At 37.2% G+C, this 16,229-nt stretch overlaps 1 protein-coding gene across 1 annotated transcript; it reads left to right on the top strand.

Annotated features, from left to right (window-relative positions):
- The first annotated feature begins 510 nt into the window (after nucleotides 1-510).
- On the top strand, nucleotides 511-16,005 carry LOC117300390 (neurogenic differentiation factor 1-like). Its single transcript, XM_033784172.1, has 2 exons — nucleotides 511-639; nucleotides 13,023-16,005. Exons 1-2 carry the CDS (start codon nucleotides 637-639, stop codon nucleotides 14,193-14,195), a joined length of 1,176 nt encoding a protein of 391 aa, XP_033640063.1. The 5' UTR covers nucleotides 511-636; the 3' UTR covers nucleotides 14,196-16,005.
- Nucleotides 16,006-16,229: the final 224 nt, after the last annotated feature.

Genomic DNA, 16,229 nt, shown 5'->3' with positions numbered 1-16,229 from the left:
AACTGTGTAAGTTTAGTGTAAATCTGTGGACATTGTGTTTTTTGTCCTACAAAAGTTACATAGACCCTTTAAACGCCACTAAAAAAATTACCACTGTGACTTTAAACTCAAAAGTCATGAGACTTTTCCTGTTGTAGTTAAAAATTGTGAAGTGTTTATGCAGATATTAAACGGCGGACCTCCATCATAAGCGCTGGGCTCCGCGGGGCGCCTCCGAAAAAGAAAAAAAAAAACGGTCACAATTCGACAGATGGGCGACCAAGTGTTACACGCGCCGTCTATAAGCTCCCCACATACGGCGTGCAAATGTATCTCCACTGCGCATGATCAGGACGTTGTTTCTCTTTAGAGCGGATTATCCCAGCCTCTGATTGGTTCATTGCACTTGTTTGCTTGAGAATAACGTGATCACGTGTGTTCTAAACCGATTTCGCGGGCTTACTTATATCTCTGTGGTGTATTTAGACGGATAAGTTTTTTTACTTGGTGTCATTTTGTTCAGCGGTTTGGTGTGGTGCAGTTTATTAATTTAAAACTGCTACGCGTTTTTTTTGTATATGGGTGATAGTTTTTGTTGACTTGTTTGTATTCTATTTGATGGGACTTATATAGGACACGTCAACTTGATATTCGTAAATGGTGAGTACTATTGATATTGTTTTTTACTTAAATGTTTCAGGACACTTTGGTGACAAAAAGATAGCTATACATTGTTCTAAACCAATCAGTCTTTTTACGCTACTCGGAGTAGAATATTTAGTTGTAGACTTTTAAAGTTGAGGCGAAGTCTTTTCTTTTCAAGTTATTGTTTGTTTGGTGTTGTTGTTATTATTATTCAAATCGACAACATGTTTACAGTAACTAAGCTGCTTTGTCGGGCGCTTGGTATTAAGAGAAGAGAAAAACATAAACACATTATTTATCACATTTACTAAGCACTTGATAAATAAAACCGTTTATGCATAACAGTGATAATTACAATAAATTATTTCAATTAGCAATACATTATTTCAACGATTTGCTGATCAAAATGTTGCGTTCTCAACCACCGGTTATTTTCAGAACCAACACTGTTCAAAAGAGATTTACACATTGTGTTACCACAAACCTCATCTAATTATACTCACACCATGCAAAGTTTCAAATCCTACTGTTTTAAAAACAGTATAGGCGCCTGCGTTCAATGAACTCTATGAAAATATTACTTCAAAAGTAAAATCATCTAGTTTTCGCTTTGATGCTAGAGTTTTCAACATCCTACCGATTTTTAAAAGGAATTGGCAACCAACTTCATTAATGAACTCTTTTAAATTTTCATTTCACAACAAAAATCATCTGGTTTTTCGCTTTTATGCTAGAATTTTCAAAATCCTCTGGTCTTTCAATGAACTCTTTAAAAATATTACCGTACTTCAAAATTTAACCGTACTTCAAAATAAAAATTCTTCTGGTAGTTTTTTAGAATGTTTAAATTAATCCTACTGATTTCAAAGGGCATTGTCAACCAACTTTTAATAAATTCTTTAACAAATGTTACTTCAAAGTAAATTATCATCTGGTTTTCGTTTGATAGACAGTTCAAATCATGATTTTAAAAAGACATTGGCAACCATCTTCCAATGAACTTTTCGAAATATTACCAACAAAATTATTACATAATTATTATTTAACAAATCCTGGTTTTCGCTTTCATGCTAGATTTTTTGTTAATCCTACTGATCTTTAAAAGGCATATTCAACCATCTTTCAACGAACTCTTTAAAAATAATACTTCAAAATAAAACTCATCTGTTTTTCGCTTTGATGCATAGAAAGTATGGAATATAGGGTGGTATCGTATTCAGGTTAGCTTTACAAGATAAATTATCACTTTTAATACATATGGTTTAGAAAGATCTCGTGACCAGAAGTTGCAAATTGTAAAAACATAAAATTCGTGCTGCGAAAACCAGATGTCTGGTTATTAGGTTCCGTTTATTATCATTGCTCCATGGTATTATACACCGATCGTGTGTTAGGATATAATAGTCTGTAATTTATATTATACTGTAATTAATAGGACGAGTAATTTAGTACCAACGTCACACGTTTTCGGGTAAGAGCGCAGCAGTGTTAAAATAAATAATGTTTGAAAGGCTCATGTTAAAGGGAAGGTACATGTTAAATATTAACTTAAAAACTGACTTGGTAATGAGCATTGGAGAGCTGTTGATAGTATAACACATTTTGGGAAACGACTCCCTCTAAAGTAACGTAGTTTTTGAGAAAGATTTAATTTCTCACTAAAATAATAAAAGACTTCTAGCTAGAAGACTTTTATTCTTATCTGAAAGCACACAAATTCACCCGACAAGGGTGTTTTTTCTTTCATAATTTTTTTCGCAACTGCGATGACCAATTGAGCTTAAATTTTCATAGGCTTGTTATTTTATGCATATGTTGAGATACATTAAGTGAGAACACTGGTCTTTGACAAGTATAGTGTACCTTCCCTTTAAATACATGATGCAATTTACAGACAACCAGTTCCAGGCAATCTTCAAGAAGGAATGGAATTCACATTTAAATGTTCACATAATTATTATTCTTGGGGTTAGTAAGAAAACTGCTCAAGTGCAACAAAAGTGGTCTTGAATGCACTGCAGAAAAATCACCCTTGTTGCATAGAATTCTGAAGACGAAACAAAATGGACAACCCCCGAAAAAGGTGTCCCGGGGCCTCGTTTTTTATAAGTAAGCACAAAAACCTTGCTGAGCACAGAGAAGCATTGCTTAACAGAAATAGGTTACCAGATGAGACAGGGCCATTTTGGTAACTTCAATGTGTCAGACTCATGCCCTGAAATCGCTGATATTTACTTCTCTTACTATACAAGGAGTGAAATAGATCAAAGATTCATCACAATTACGAGTAATTCTAAACTGGGTGGTGTATTTATTTTAATGATCTTCGGCACGTGTACGTCTGTTTGGTATGAACCCAGAACATGCACTCGTCTTGAAAGACAATGGCTAACCCTTGAATTTGTGGTTCAAACAAGCAACCTTGTTTTACAGGTTTCCTCTGGCTTGCAAGCTACAGTGATTAAGTTAAAACTACCCCCCACCCTATTGTTAACAATGGTGAGCTGTTAATAGTATACAAAAAAAAATTGTGAGAAACAACTCTGAAGTAACGTAGTTTTTGAGAAAGAGGTTAATTCTCACTCAGATTTGAATCTGATAAAAGGCTTCAGGCATGTTTAGGCATCTGATCTCTTACAAGTATTGTGCAACAAGGGTGTTTTTTTCTTTCATTATTATCTATTATTATTATTATTATTATTATTATTATTATTATTATTATTATTTATTCGGCAATTCACATAAAAATACAAAAAATACAAAAATTGTATACGTAAAGGATAAAGCTCTTAAAAACATTAAATAGGCCTATATAAATATATACATCTGGATTGGAAAACATTAAAAAGGGAGATACATCAAGATATAAAAAAGGAGGACAGGCAGTAAAAGAGAAGACAAAGTACTTCACGACTGAGGACAACAGAAAGACATCAACAATCCAGGTTTGCCAGGACTGACAAAAGTGCCTGCACTGTCACCAAGAGGTGTGTCAGTCCAACCTGGAAGGACAAGAGACAAACAATTTCACATAATAACCAGGTTAACAAACAAACAAACAAACAAACAAACAAACAAACAAACAAACAAACAAACGATTCGACGACCGATTGAGCCCAAATTTTCACAGGTTCGTTATTTTATGCATATGTTGGGATACACCAGGTGAGAAGACTGGTCTTTGACAATTACCAAAGTTGTCCAGTTCCCTAAAACACGCATAACGATTTTTCAAAAAATAAAATCGTGGTATCGACATCTTCACTAATCGATAACCACTCTCATCATTGCTCAACGGTTGGTTGTGATTAAATTCATGATATACCACTAGCTGTACTTGAAGTTAATGTAATGCGATGCAGCATTATGCAAATTAACTTTGGAATCAATTCATTGTGTTTGGAACACCCTTGATTTGTTAGGTGACCACTGTGGTGTTCCTTTTGTACCGATATATACTGTGATTACTTAATAAAACAAATCCAAAACTTGATTTATCATTTGATGCGTAAAACAAACCAGTGCGATTGCCGTCCAACAAAACAAAAAGCCTGTGTGATAGAGACAACCGGGGACATTTTAAACTAAAATTAATTGAGTTGTCAACCATCGGTTTTTCTCAGAATCCAACACTCTCAAATGAGATGTACACATGGCGCTATACCGCTAACCTCAACTGATTAAAATTAATTTAATTTTTTGTTATACAATTACACGTTATGTATACAAATTACATCACCTAAATTGCCGTTGTGCGCTGTGCTTTTCCTGTGGTGCCCTTTGCAAAGTTTAATTTATAAAAAAAAATCATCTTAGAAGTAACCCTTCCAAGAACAAAAATGTTGTGCCCCTTTTAAGAACGAAATTCAAGGTCTGCTTAGTAACCCTAACCCTAATTATAACTCTTACCCTTACCCTAGCCTTATTCCTTTCCCTGACACCAATTCTATCCCAATCCCTTAAAGGCAGTGGACCCTATTGGAAATTCCTCAAAATATTTATTAGCATAACCTTGTTTGTTAACGAGTAATGGGGAGAGGTTGGTAGAATAAAACATTGTGAGAAACGGCTCCCTCTGAAGTAACGTAGTTTTCGAGAAAGAAGTAATTTTCAACGAATTTGATTTCAAGACCTCAGATTTAAATTTTTAGCTCTCGAAATCAAACATCTGAAAGCACACAACTTCGTGGGACAATGGTGTTTTTTTCGTTCATTATTATTTCGCAACTTTGATGACCGATTGAGCTAAAATTTGTACAGGTATGTTATTTTTTTACATATGTTGAGATAAAGCAAGTGAGAAGACTGGTCTTTGACAATTACCAGTAATGTCCAGTGTTTTTAAGCAAGCAAATAGTTACTCAAACAGTCTTAATAAAACAACATGATGAACGATTTAAAATAATACTATAAATGAATTAACTAGTCGAACACAAGGATGGTGCACATGTGCACGCCTTCTGTCACAAAATGATGTAATTCTTAGATCGTACATCACTATACGCTGATCAATGACTAGTCTTGGCCCAAGACGTCAGTCATCGATAGTGGGTGGTGTATTGCGCTGTTGTACAACTGAGCGTATTTCACTATTCTCTTTCGATCACTGACTACATTGAAACATAAATTGCCAGACGAAGTAAAACTAACAAATAAATAATTTCATGTATAATGTTTTCATCGAATTCAACCGCAGAAAATATTTGCCATGAAATGAGACACCAAACTAGATGATGTCATACACAATGCCACATCCGAAATTGCACGCTCTAGTTCATCTATAATAAAATAATTATATAGCAGAAACAAATATTATTAATTACTTATTGATCACTTGAGCATCTCAACGCCAAAATTAGCAAAAATTACTAATTGTTCTACGGGTTTGGGGGTTCTTTTTACTAATGACACTAAACACCAACGTCCACAGATTACGCCAAGTATAAAACGACTAGCATTCTAATTATAGAATGGCAATCATATTATTTTGTGTTAGTACCGACTGGGCATTTTGAGTTGTTTTGAGACAATGTTTTGAGACAACAAGCAAGGTGTTCAAAAAACACAGGGAATAATTTAGGCAGTATTGGACCTTGACGTTTGATGGCAAACCTTAACAATTAATGGGAATAAGAGTGTTAAACCTCCGTGTAAATCAAACCTATTATCCGGTATACCTATGAACAAAGCAAGATCTCTAACCCACCCGATCCCTCCAAAAAGAATTGTCAGTAGAAAATGATGTGGGCATTTTGAAGTTAGGTTTAAGTAAAACGTAACCTGGTCATACTTGAATGAGCATCGAATATTCCGCAGTTACTAGTTATTACGTGTTACGCATCACTAACCATACTCTCAATTATCTTGTCTCCAACCGAGAGGGGGCAGAGAGAAATTGGCTTGAGGTTTTTTTTATGAGATGTTTAGGGTCTTTTTTGAGAGTGAGGCTCGTGGACGAAACCCTTGGACGTCTCTTTCGTCACATTCGATGACTTGACACACCACAGGGGACCCATATAATGCATAGGGCGGTGGTTGGTGTAGACAGGCAGTAGTGTTATGAACAAAAATGCGAGTCTTATTTTTAACAACGAAACTAATTACCCACTCCACACTAGGGAGGGGAATTTTTTTTTTTTTTTTTGGCGTGTGAATTATTCAGCAAAAAAAGTGTGAGAATCTGGATGAGGCGTTGCTATGGACAATCCATCTTGGGCGTAAATGAGTCATTTTTTATTTTATTTTGGCGGGAAAGAGTCCATTGTTCGTCGGTGTTTGGGGTGACTCACGACAAAGACAAAGAAACAACGCGAGATGAGTGAATGATCTCGCGGGACTTTGGGGTTTCATTTTTTTTGCCGCGGTGTTATTGTCTTTAGAGTGTTTGTTGAAACACAAAGAGGGTTTGGAAGTAAGTCTATAATTGGACAAGTGTTTCTTTTTGCGTATTGCTGGATATGTTTACACTTAAATTAATTGTTGAGTTGTCTTTTGTCTCATAATTAAGACGATTGTGCAATCTGTTTGCACGTGTCTGCTAAATCCGTTTGTTGGTTGACGTGTCTACTTGTGTTAATTTGTTGCGGGACACGTTCTATTTCAGATACAAGTTTGTAAACGTGTGGACTCGACAACTTCGTTTTATTCATATTAATATAATTTCTCACTCAAATATTAAAAGACGTCAGGCCTGGTGCCATTTTAGGGCATCTGGAATGCAAACAAATTTCTGCCACAAGGGTGTTTTTTCTTTCATTATTCTCTTGCCATTTCGATGACAATTTGAGTCGAAAATTGTCACAGATTTGTTATTTTGGGATACACCAAGTGATAAAACTGGTCTTCGCCAACAGTACCAAAGGCGTCAAGTACCGAACAATAACCCCTTCTCCTAAAAGGTACTCCTACTCGTCCTCCATGCTCCTACCAAAACAAAACGAGCGACCGTACAGAACCGCGGTCATCAAAGTATATCCTTTTGTTTTTGAAATATACATCCAATACAGCCCACATCCACGAGCATACCCCCCCACCCCCATCAGCAGAAACAATAAACCAATTTCCCTTTTCCGAACAATCACCACTTCTCCCTTAAAGCACTCCAAAAACCAAAACCTCTAGCCGAGTGTCACTTCTTACCGGTGACATTTCCGCCGACTCCCCCTCCATACCATGTCACTTCAGTCACTCAAGTCAATGACACTTCCACCCTATTTCCGAGTCGCTTACGAGGTTCGTTCGATAATAATTAACCGGTATGGAAGTGGTACCCGACTGCATGCCGAGATGAGAGAGGGTCTGGCAAGCGGCAGGAAACGAAATTGCAATCGAGGGGCTCTGATTAGTTTAGATTAATGACTTAGTGCTTCTGATGGATGGAGTAAATATAATAATTATCGAGGCCAAGTTGTTAGCCGGCATTGCTATGAATTGATTACTGATTTGACTTTTATGAACGCGATACAAAAATAGTTATTGTGTATTTTTTTTTCTCTCGACAAATATAGGAAACTTAGGTTATTTGTTTGTACTTCAAAGGGTGTGGTTGTTTGTGTTAACCTCTTAAATTAAATTGGATTATCCGTCTCAGGAAGTGGTCAAGAAACGTTTCGTTGTTTTTACATTGAACCTACTCAGCCTACAAAATGTACAAGGTAGGCATTCACTGTACAAACCTATGGGAATGTCCAATATCCAGTATTGATGTACAAGGCAGACATTCACTGTACAAACCTATGTGAATGTCCAATGTCCAGTATTGATGTACAAGGTAGACATTCACTGTACAAACCTATGGGAATGTCCAATATCCAATATTGATGTACAAGGTAGACATTCACTGTACAAACCTATGGGAATGTCCAATATCCAATATCGATTTACAAGAAAGACATTCACTGTACAAACCTATAATATGAGTGTCCAATATTGAAAAGGCAATATTGATATTCGCTGTACAAACCTATGTGAATGTCCAACGTCCAATATAAAACTAACTTTACTGATTTCATGACAGTATTATAAGTTTGATTTTGGACATTGAACGTTGGACATTCACACAGTACATCCAGCAATGTCCAATCTCCGAATGGAAATGACGTTCACTATATCAAGTGCGTGAATGTCAAACATCTAAATAGCAAAGCAAACATTCGCTGTACAAACACCTATGTGAGTTTCCAATATACAATGTCAAACTAACTTTTCTGCCCTCAGTATTTCTACCCTTTAAAACGGAGCGCCTTTTTTTAATTTGTTAATTTTCTTCCGGTCGCAAAACACTTAAGTATTCAATTGCTTTGCGCTTCAGTTTTGCTCTCGTGATGGATGGCGACTATATGTGAAGTTAATCATTTTGTTGTGATTAATGGAAGACAAAAAATATATAATTAAAAAGAAAACCCTTCATGGTATGAGGATATTTGGTCGCATATGGGATTAAAGTTTGTTCATTTTGGTGACAGACTTTGTGGCAGCTTATAGGATCGCCATTTGAGTAAAGTCATCTACATTTCGTAAATTTCTAAAGACTCACCTTTTCCCGTGTTAATTGCTTTTATGATCTTGATGGAATAGCACCTCATAAATTTAAATTGATGTGTTATGTTATACTCTATTTGGGTAGTGTTCTTTCCTTCTCATAATTCCATCAGAATTTTTTTAAATAGATTTGTTGGACGAACAATTCAATCAATTTCATTTCTATTCAACTCCATTCAATTCAATTCAATTGAAAAAAGGAAAAGGGAAAAAACAACAATCGAATACCGAAGAAGCGAAGACAAAACCATACGCACAATAATTGGCTTTAATCGTTTGGAAAAATTCACGCCAAATTAGATCCAAAGATCCTTCCACATTATTAATAATAATTTTATTAAATATTATTAACTGCTCTTTTATAGCGCAATTCCAAAAATGTTTTTTTGCGCTTACTAGGAAAGAACAACATCAGAAATGTGAATACAAAGGAATATGTTTCAAGATTGCGCTTGAAAGCACTTTGAACAATTCTAATAATGTGGTAGGCCTAAATGTTACGAGTAAAACCAAATAAAAACTGCAATTCTACAGTAGATTGAGTCGTAAGAAACTGTATAACAACCCTCTCCCAAGAGAGATTGAACCGTTTGTGCCTATTCCTCAGACACCGTCTCGAGAAAATGATAAGCTTCATGTCGAACGAAGATCGTCTACAAGTAATGAGAGTTTACTCTGACAATTACCCACCAAAGAAAAAAAAATGATTGTACCCTCACAATTACCTCCGAAGAGTGTATCTAAAAAACGCTGCAACTAATACCAACACTGTAACCTAGCAACTGTGGTTGTCTGGATCTCCCTCTTAGCAACTGGACATCAATTATCCCATGTGATGACTTCAAAGTGCGATCTTTGTTGTCTTGAAGACTGACTTTGCACCCTCCGACCAGCGTGGCCTTTTTGTCTCTCCTAGTCGGGAGGTGTAGAGAGCCGTTGACGCAAAAAAAGGTCCACGTTGTTGTTGTTGTGTGGTGGTTGGTGGGGGGACGGGGGGGGGGGAGGTTAATGGAGCCCAGAGCCCATAAATTGTGGCTGGGACGACCCCATTAGTGGGGGTCTTGTGACAGATGGGGCTTTATGGAGAGAGGCAGTAATGATGAGGCAAGGGATGCGCTTCTCTGTGACATCGGATGTGATTCTTTTGTTGCTCCTTCTGTTGGTTGTGGTGCAGGATGGAGGGATTGTGTTTTCGCAAATGGGTTGTATCAAATTATTTTGGGGTATATTCGGTGTGTCTGTAAAACCACTGATTGAATATCAACGTATTGTGTTCGAGTTGATGTTGTCAGTGAGATCTGACACGTACATGACAGGCAGTATCATTTTATAAGGGGGACACAAATGATAAGAAAATTATTTTTTAAGAGAATTATTTTGTCAGCATTGGATAATAAGTATTTATGTATTTGCTACTAATATTAGGCATGCAATTCTTTCAATTTGAGGCTGATTTTGAAAAAAATGTAGCCATTGGGAAATCAGAAAAACTGTGATGAATAATAACCCGGAGCTTTTGTGAACTAGCAGGTCAGCCCTTGCGCTTAAAGGCAGTGGACACTATTGATAATTGTCAAAGACTAGCCTTCACATTTGGTGTATCTCAACATATGCATAAAATAACAAACCTGTGAAAATTTGAGCTCAATCGGTCGTCAAAGTTGCGAGATAATAATGAAAGAAAAAACACCCTTGTCACGAAGTCGTGTGTGTTTAGATGGTTGATTTCAAGACCTCAAGTTCTAAATCAGAGGTCTCGAAATCAAATTCGTGGAAAATTACTTCTTTCTCGAAAACTATGGCACTTCAGAGGGAGCCGTTTCTCACAATGTTTTATTCCATCAACCTCTCCCTATTAATCGCCACCAAGAAAGGTTTTATGCCAATAATTATTTTGAGTAATTACCAATAGTGTTTATACTTTATTGCAAGAACTGAATATTATCCACATAGTTTTAGAAACTGAACGTTTACAGTTGTACTTGTGTCGGCTTGAATAAAGATGCCCTTCAGTCACTGCGATAATATCGGAGTACCAGCGAAGTTAATCCCCAGAAGCCGTTGATTTGTTTAACAGAACATGTTTATAATAATCATGTTGATTATGAAATTTGCCAATTGTATCTAACGATCAATTTCACTGTTAGAATTAATACCACAAAGCTAATGAGGCAGGGAAATAATCTTTAAACTAGCACGTTCGTTTTGTCAGTGTCTGTGGCTGTTGCATTTAGATATGAATGAATTTACAGATGTTTAAGTAAGTCGTGTTCAGCAAACTGGATTGTTTGATAAGTGCCGCTGGCGCTACTTACTTAAAACAAAGGCAATTAGTACTTGTCTGGGAATAGGAGACTTTGGGACGCTAGGTGGCAGCAGACTTACCAGGTAAATTTCCATTGTTTACGTAGTTCTGAGCGTGCGCACATGACCGAGAACAATGGATTTTACCTGGTAAGTCTGCTGCCACCAAGCGTCCCAAAAGTCTCCCATTGTCTACGGATAAACTTTAATAATCAAATACATGTTTGTGTTGTAGTTGTTGTTTGTGTTGTTCTTGTTGTTCTTTCTGCTGTTTTTGTCTTGTTTGGTTTGCGGTACCACATGGGGGATTGTGTGTATCTATCTTGCCAGGTAGAGTTTGTTCTTAGAGAACTGTCTTGCTTTATTCTACTACCGCGGAGTAGCTGTTCGGGGTTTCTGAGATGTCTCCCGAACCCCCGAACAATCTACTCCGCTGTAGTAGAATAAAGTAAGACAGTTCTCTGAGAACAAACTCTACCTGGCAAGTAGAAACACACATGTTACCGCAAACCAAATATACATTGATACCTCACCATGAAATGCCTCAAGCCCTATATTTGTTTCTTGTTGTTTTGGGGTGTTTTTTTCTTGTTGGTGTTCTTGTTGTTGTCCTTGTTGTTGTTTTGTTGTTCTTATTGTTCTTTTTGTTCTTTTGTTTTTGTTGTCCTTGTTGTTCTACTTATTCTTGTAAGCGCTTGTTCTTGTTGATCTTGATATTGTTGTTTTTTGTTCATGTCGTTGTTTGTGCTATTGTTTTCGCTATCTTTGATATCGTTTGTAAAACTACAGCACCTCAGCAAGTAATTATTTCATGAAAGCTTTCTACCATCATTATCTTCACACTGTGGAAAATTAATGTAAGTCTGTGGATGTTGTGTTTTGTGTCCTACAAAAAGTACCCAGACCCTTTAATAATGAGCGAAGTGGCAACAAAATGCTCTAATGGGTCTCGTGTAGACTGGACAATTTAATATTTTGACGGCAGTAAATTTAACGTGTACGCTTGACTGCGACTCCGTGGCACGTTAATTAAAACAATTCCAGACCGGGAAAATATGAACTGTGCGTTACGTCTTACATAACCCTCACCAAAGGCTGTGGTGTCAAAATTCTGAGGGCCAACTGTTAGCCAATTATGAGCGAACGGGGAAGAGTGTAACTAAATTTACATTGATCATTTGTAATTAGTGTTTGCAAAATGCAGAAGAATAAATCCATGTTACATAACTGAAACGATTGACTGATATTAATCAATGAAAATAAAATTAAATAAACATTATTAATTATTAACTTCTTTCTCCTAAAGTATTATATTACAATGAAAATTAAAGGAAATATACATAAAATAATGATTGTTTCTTTCCTTCTGAAGACAATCAGAGCATACTGATCGAAACGTCGAGTTGTCAACCACCGGTTCTTCTCAGAACCAACACTACTCGAAAGAGATTTACATATGGTGCTACCGCGAACCTCAACATGTTATTGAAAATTGTCCATCTATGAAACAATAATAAAAATAATATGTGTAGCCATTGAGTAAAATTGCTACACAGTTTTTAGGGTAAAATAATTCAGTTTACTCTAGATTACTTCTTAAAATAAAATTCCAAATTTACCTAATGAAACTAATACAACCAGATAACATCAACATCACAAATTTAAAAAGGAGAAAATGTATTACTTTGATTGATTGCAGTTAGCAGCCTTAAAATATATATTTATAAAAAATACCTCAATAAGTCATTTTTAATTATTTAATAAAATAAATTACCAGACATGTTCATATACTAGAACTTCGCCGAGCGTAAATAAGGTCATGCATAAGTTTTCTTTAATAGTATCTGCTTGAATCCTGTCACTTTTAGAAGACAATATATTTAAATCCCATCTCATTCATGGTCTGCGAAGGCCAATCAACCAACGGTAACTAGTGGAGGCTTAAAGGTCTTATAGTTTCACATCAATGGGTTGTGTGCATGCAATTACTTAGGTGTTTTGAAGTGTACGATTTCTGAAATTACGCAAAACTGTACACTTTCTCTCTTTGACAGTTTTTCCATAGCGTCATGCCAACGTTGACCACAAGCAAGCCTTTACGAGACCAACAAGTAACGTCATCATTTACGGAAACCCTGAACACAATGCTCCTTGAGGACGACCTAGAGACCGGGGATGAGGCCACTGATGACGTCAATGATGACGTCAACGATGACGCCAGTCACGGGAATCTGGAATCGGCGTCGACTAAGAGTAAGAAGTCGAGGAAGCGCCAGAAGGGACTGGATGAGAACGGTGAGAAACCGCCGCCAAAGAAACGAGGTCCAAAGAAGAAGAAAATGACTAAAGCAAGGGTTCAAAAATTCAAGATGAGACGTGTGAAAGCAAATACCCGGGAGCGGAATCGCATGCATGGGTTGAACGACGCACTCGATCGCCTTCGACGGGTCGTCCCTTGTTATTCCAAAACGCAAAAACTATCAAAGATTGAAACGCTACGATTGGCAAAGAACTACATCACTGCGTTGGCTGATATCCTGAAAACAGGTTCAGTGCCAGACACGGTTGCCTTTGCGCAGACGCTGTCCAAAGGGCTTTCCCAGCCGACAACGAACCTCGTAGCGGGCGCTATGCAGCTCAACCCTCGTACTTTGCTACCAGAGGAGAACCGGAGCAGCTACAGTGTCTGGCCACAGAGGGCGCAATACGATTCGTCATACTACGATGGGAACGGATGTAGTTACGCTGAAGGGACTAGTTCCGTCGATGAGAACTACAACACGGCTAACTTCCCCGGGCCGGATATCACAAGGATACCACAAGATGAGAGCATGTACGGAGATACTATGTCTAATGGATACGGGCGCCATTTTGAAAATATGCCCGCTGCAAACGGCCCTCTGCCGACCAGAAATACAAACTATCACTGCCAATACATCACCCACCAAAGCCACACACAGCAGCAGCATCAAACACACCCCCATGCAAGAATGGACTGCGCTAACGAACCACCAACTGATGACGTCAGCTATCCAGCCATTGGGTACACGTCACAAAATACCCGGATGTACGCTTACGGAAGTCCTGTTGGGGCTTCTGGAAATGGCGGACAAGGGGGCACTATGGGTAATATTTATTCCCCTGGCGGTGACCATTACGTTTCATCAACAATTTGTGACAAAGATCTGGATATACTTGGGTGTGGAACAAACATATTTCATGGATGAGTTTTGTGTTTTATTATTGCAAGTTATTATCCGAACTTTATGGACAAAATTATTAGCAACTTCACTAATTTATTTGAAAATTCCAGTTAAACTGATGAGCCTTACAGTATTAAATGTTGAAAGAATGGATTACTCCATCATCAGAGCTTATTGTCCTCTTGCAAAAAACGAAAACAGAACGAGGAAAAGTTACGTTGGCGGCAGGGTGTTTTGGGTTAATTAAATCCAAGCCAATGCCTTACTTGGTAATGAGCACTGGAGAGTTGTTGGTAACAATTATAAACATTAATTTATAACAATGAAAGACTTTCGGGACGCTTGGAGGCAGCAGACTAACCATGTAAAATCCATTGTTCTCGGGAATGTGCGCATGATCAGAACTACGTCAACAGTTGCAATTTACCCGGTTAATTCTGCTGCCACCTAGCGTTCCAAAATCTCCCATTGCTTTGACAATATTATTTGAATTACATTTTGACTTCCTGAAAACAAGAAGTGCAATTTTGACAAACGTTTTCAATCAATAATTTTTGCCTTTTACTGACGCGATTTTAGAGGTTTCCTAACTAACACTTACTCCCGATTGGTAACTGTATCCAAGCATCTCGACGATCGTTAGTATTTCTGTTGTCTTAGCCCTCATTTGGGGTTATTCCTCCAGTGAGGAGCCGTTAAAATGCAACGCCCCCTTACGTTCGTTATCAGCACATAACTGACGAGCTTTTTTTTGCCCTTATTTCAAAGATTTTGTATATCTGACTGTGTTGTTTGCAGGGTACAGGTATGTCTTGGATCAATTTATAAGCTGATTTGTTTGTTTGATTAATCATTTCAGTTTTATAATTTGGTTTAATCTATTGGCAACTGTTGTTAAACAAATTTTGTACTCGAAAGATGCTGTAGAGTTTTGTCCTACCCTCCTTAACCGACCCATGTTAATTGACACCCCTCTAGTACAAGTTGCAAGTTGCAATTACGTGTCCCTAACGCTATTTCAAGCTTCCATTAAACAGTACATTACAATGGGGGGACTTTTTGACGCTAGGTGGCAGCAGACTAACCTGGTAAATCATTATTGATCTTGGTTATCTGTGCGTAGTCAGAACCAAGTAAAACATAGAAAAGTACCTGAGACGAACTTTCAGTGATGACTTTTCAGTGTTGCCACGGTGATTTGTGTTATGCAGCACACTTTGCGTAGCCCTTTAAGATTGATGCAGAGATATGGTCAATAACTCTTTGTGAAACCGAGCCCTGGTAAGTCTGCTGCCACCTAGCGTTCTAAAGTTCCCAATAAAAAGTACTTTTCAATGTATATAATGTATTTTTGTGGAGAAAAGGTACAACTATTTTGTAGATATTTTCTATTAACACATAAACATTCCGGCTATTCTTACTAAACAAAACGGGAACCTTTAAGGTTTAAGGGAACCCCACAAACAAAATAATTGTCATTCTATCAATTTCAACTTTATAATCTTGACACTTTATTAACAAAATGGTGGTGATTTGACAAGAAACTTTTATGGTAAAGTGCAATATTTTATAGAATATTTATCATGAAATAAAACAACAAAAATGTTTTAATTTTACCGACTGTGGACTCGATAATTTCAAAGATTGTTTCCCGTTCGAAATTGTTTTATGTTATCGATAATTACTTATCATTCACTGGGGGCCAATGAAGGTTTCAGATTTCCAGGTTTCCAAAGACGACCATTCGTTTTTTGCCATCAATAATTAAAGACACTGGACACTATTTGTAATTGTCAAAGACGAGTCTTTACAGTTGGTGTATCTCAACATATGCATAAAATAACTAACCTGTGAAAATTTGAGCTCAATCGGTCGTCGAACTTGCGAGATAATAATGAAAGACAAAAACACCCTTGTCACACGAAGTTGTGTGCTTTCAGATGCTTGATTTCGAGACCTCAAGTTCAGAGGGAGCCGTTTCTCGCAATGTTTTATACTATCAACAGCTCTCCATTACTTGTAACCAAGTAATTTTGGAGTAATTACCAATAGTGTCCA

Source organism: Asterias rubens, chromosome 15 (genome assembly GCF_902459465.1).
Source record: "Asterias rubens chromosome 15, eAstRub1.3, whole genome shotgun sequence".
Classification (NCBI taxonomy): Eukaryota; Metazoa; Echinodermata; class Asteroidea; order Forcipulatida; family Asteriidae; genus Asterias; species Asterias rubens.
This window is presented reverse-complemented; position numbering and strand designations above follow the sequence as displayed.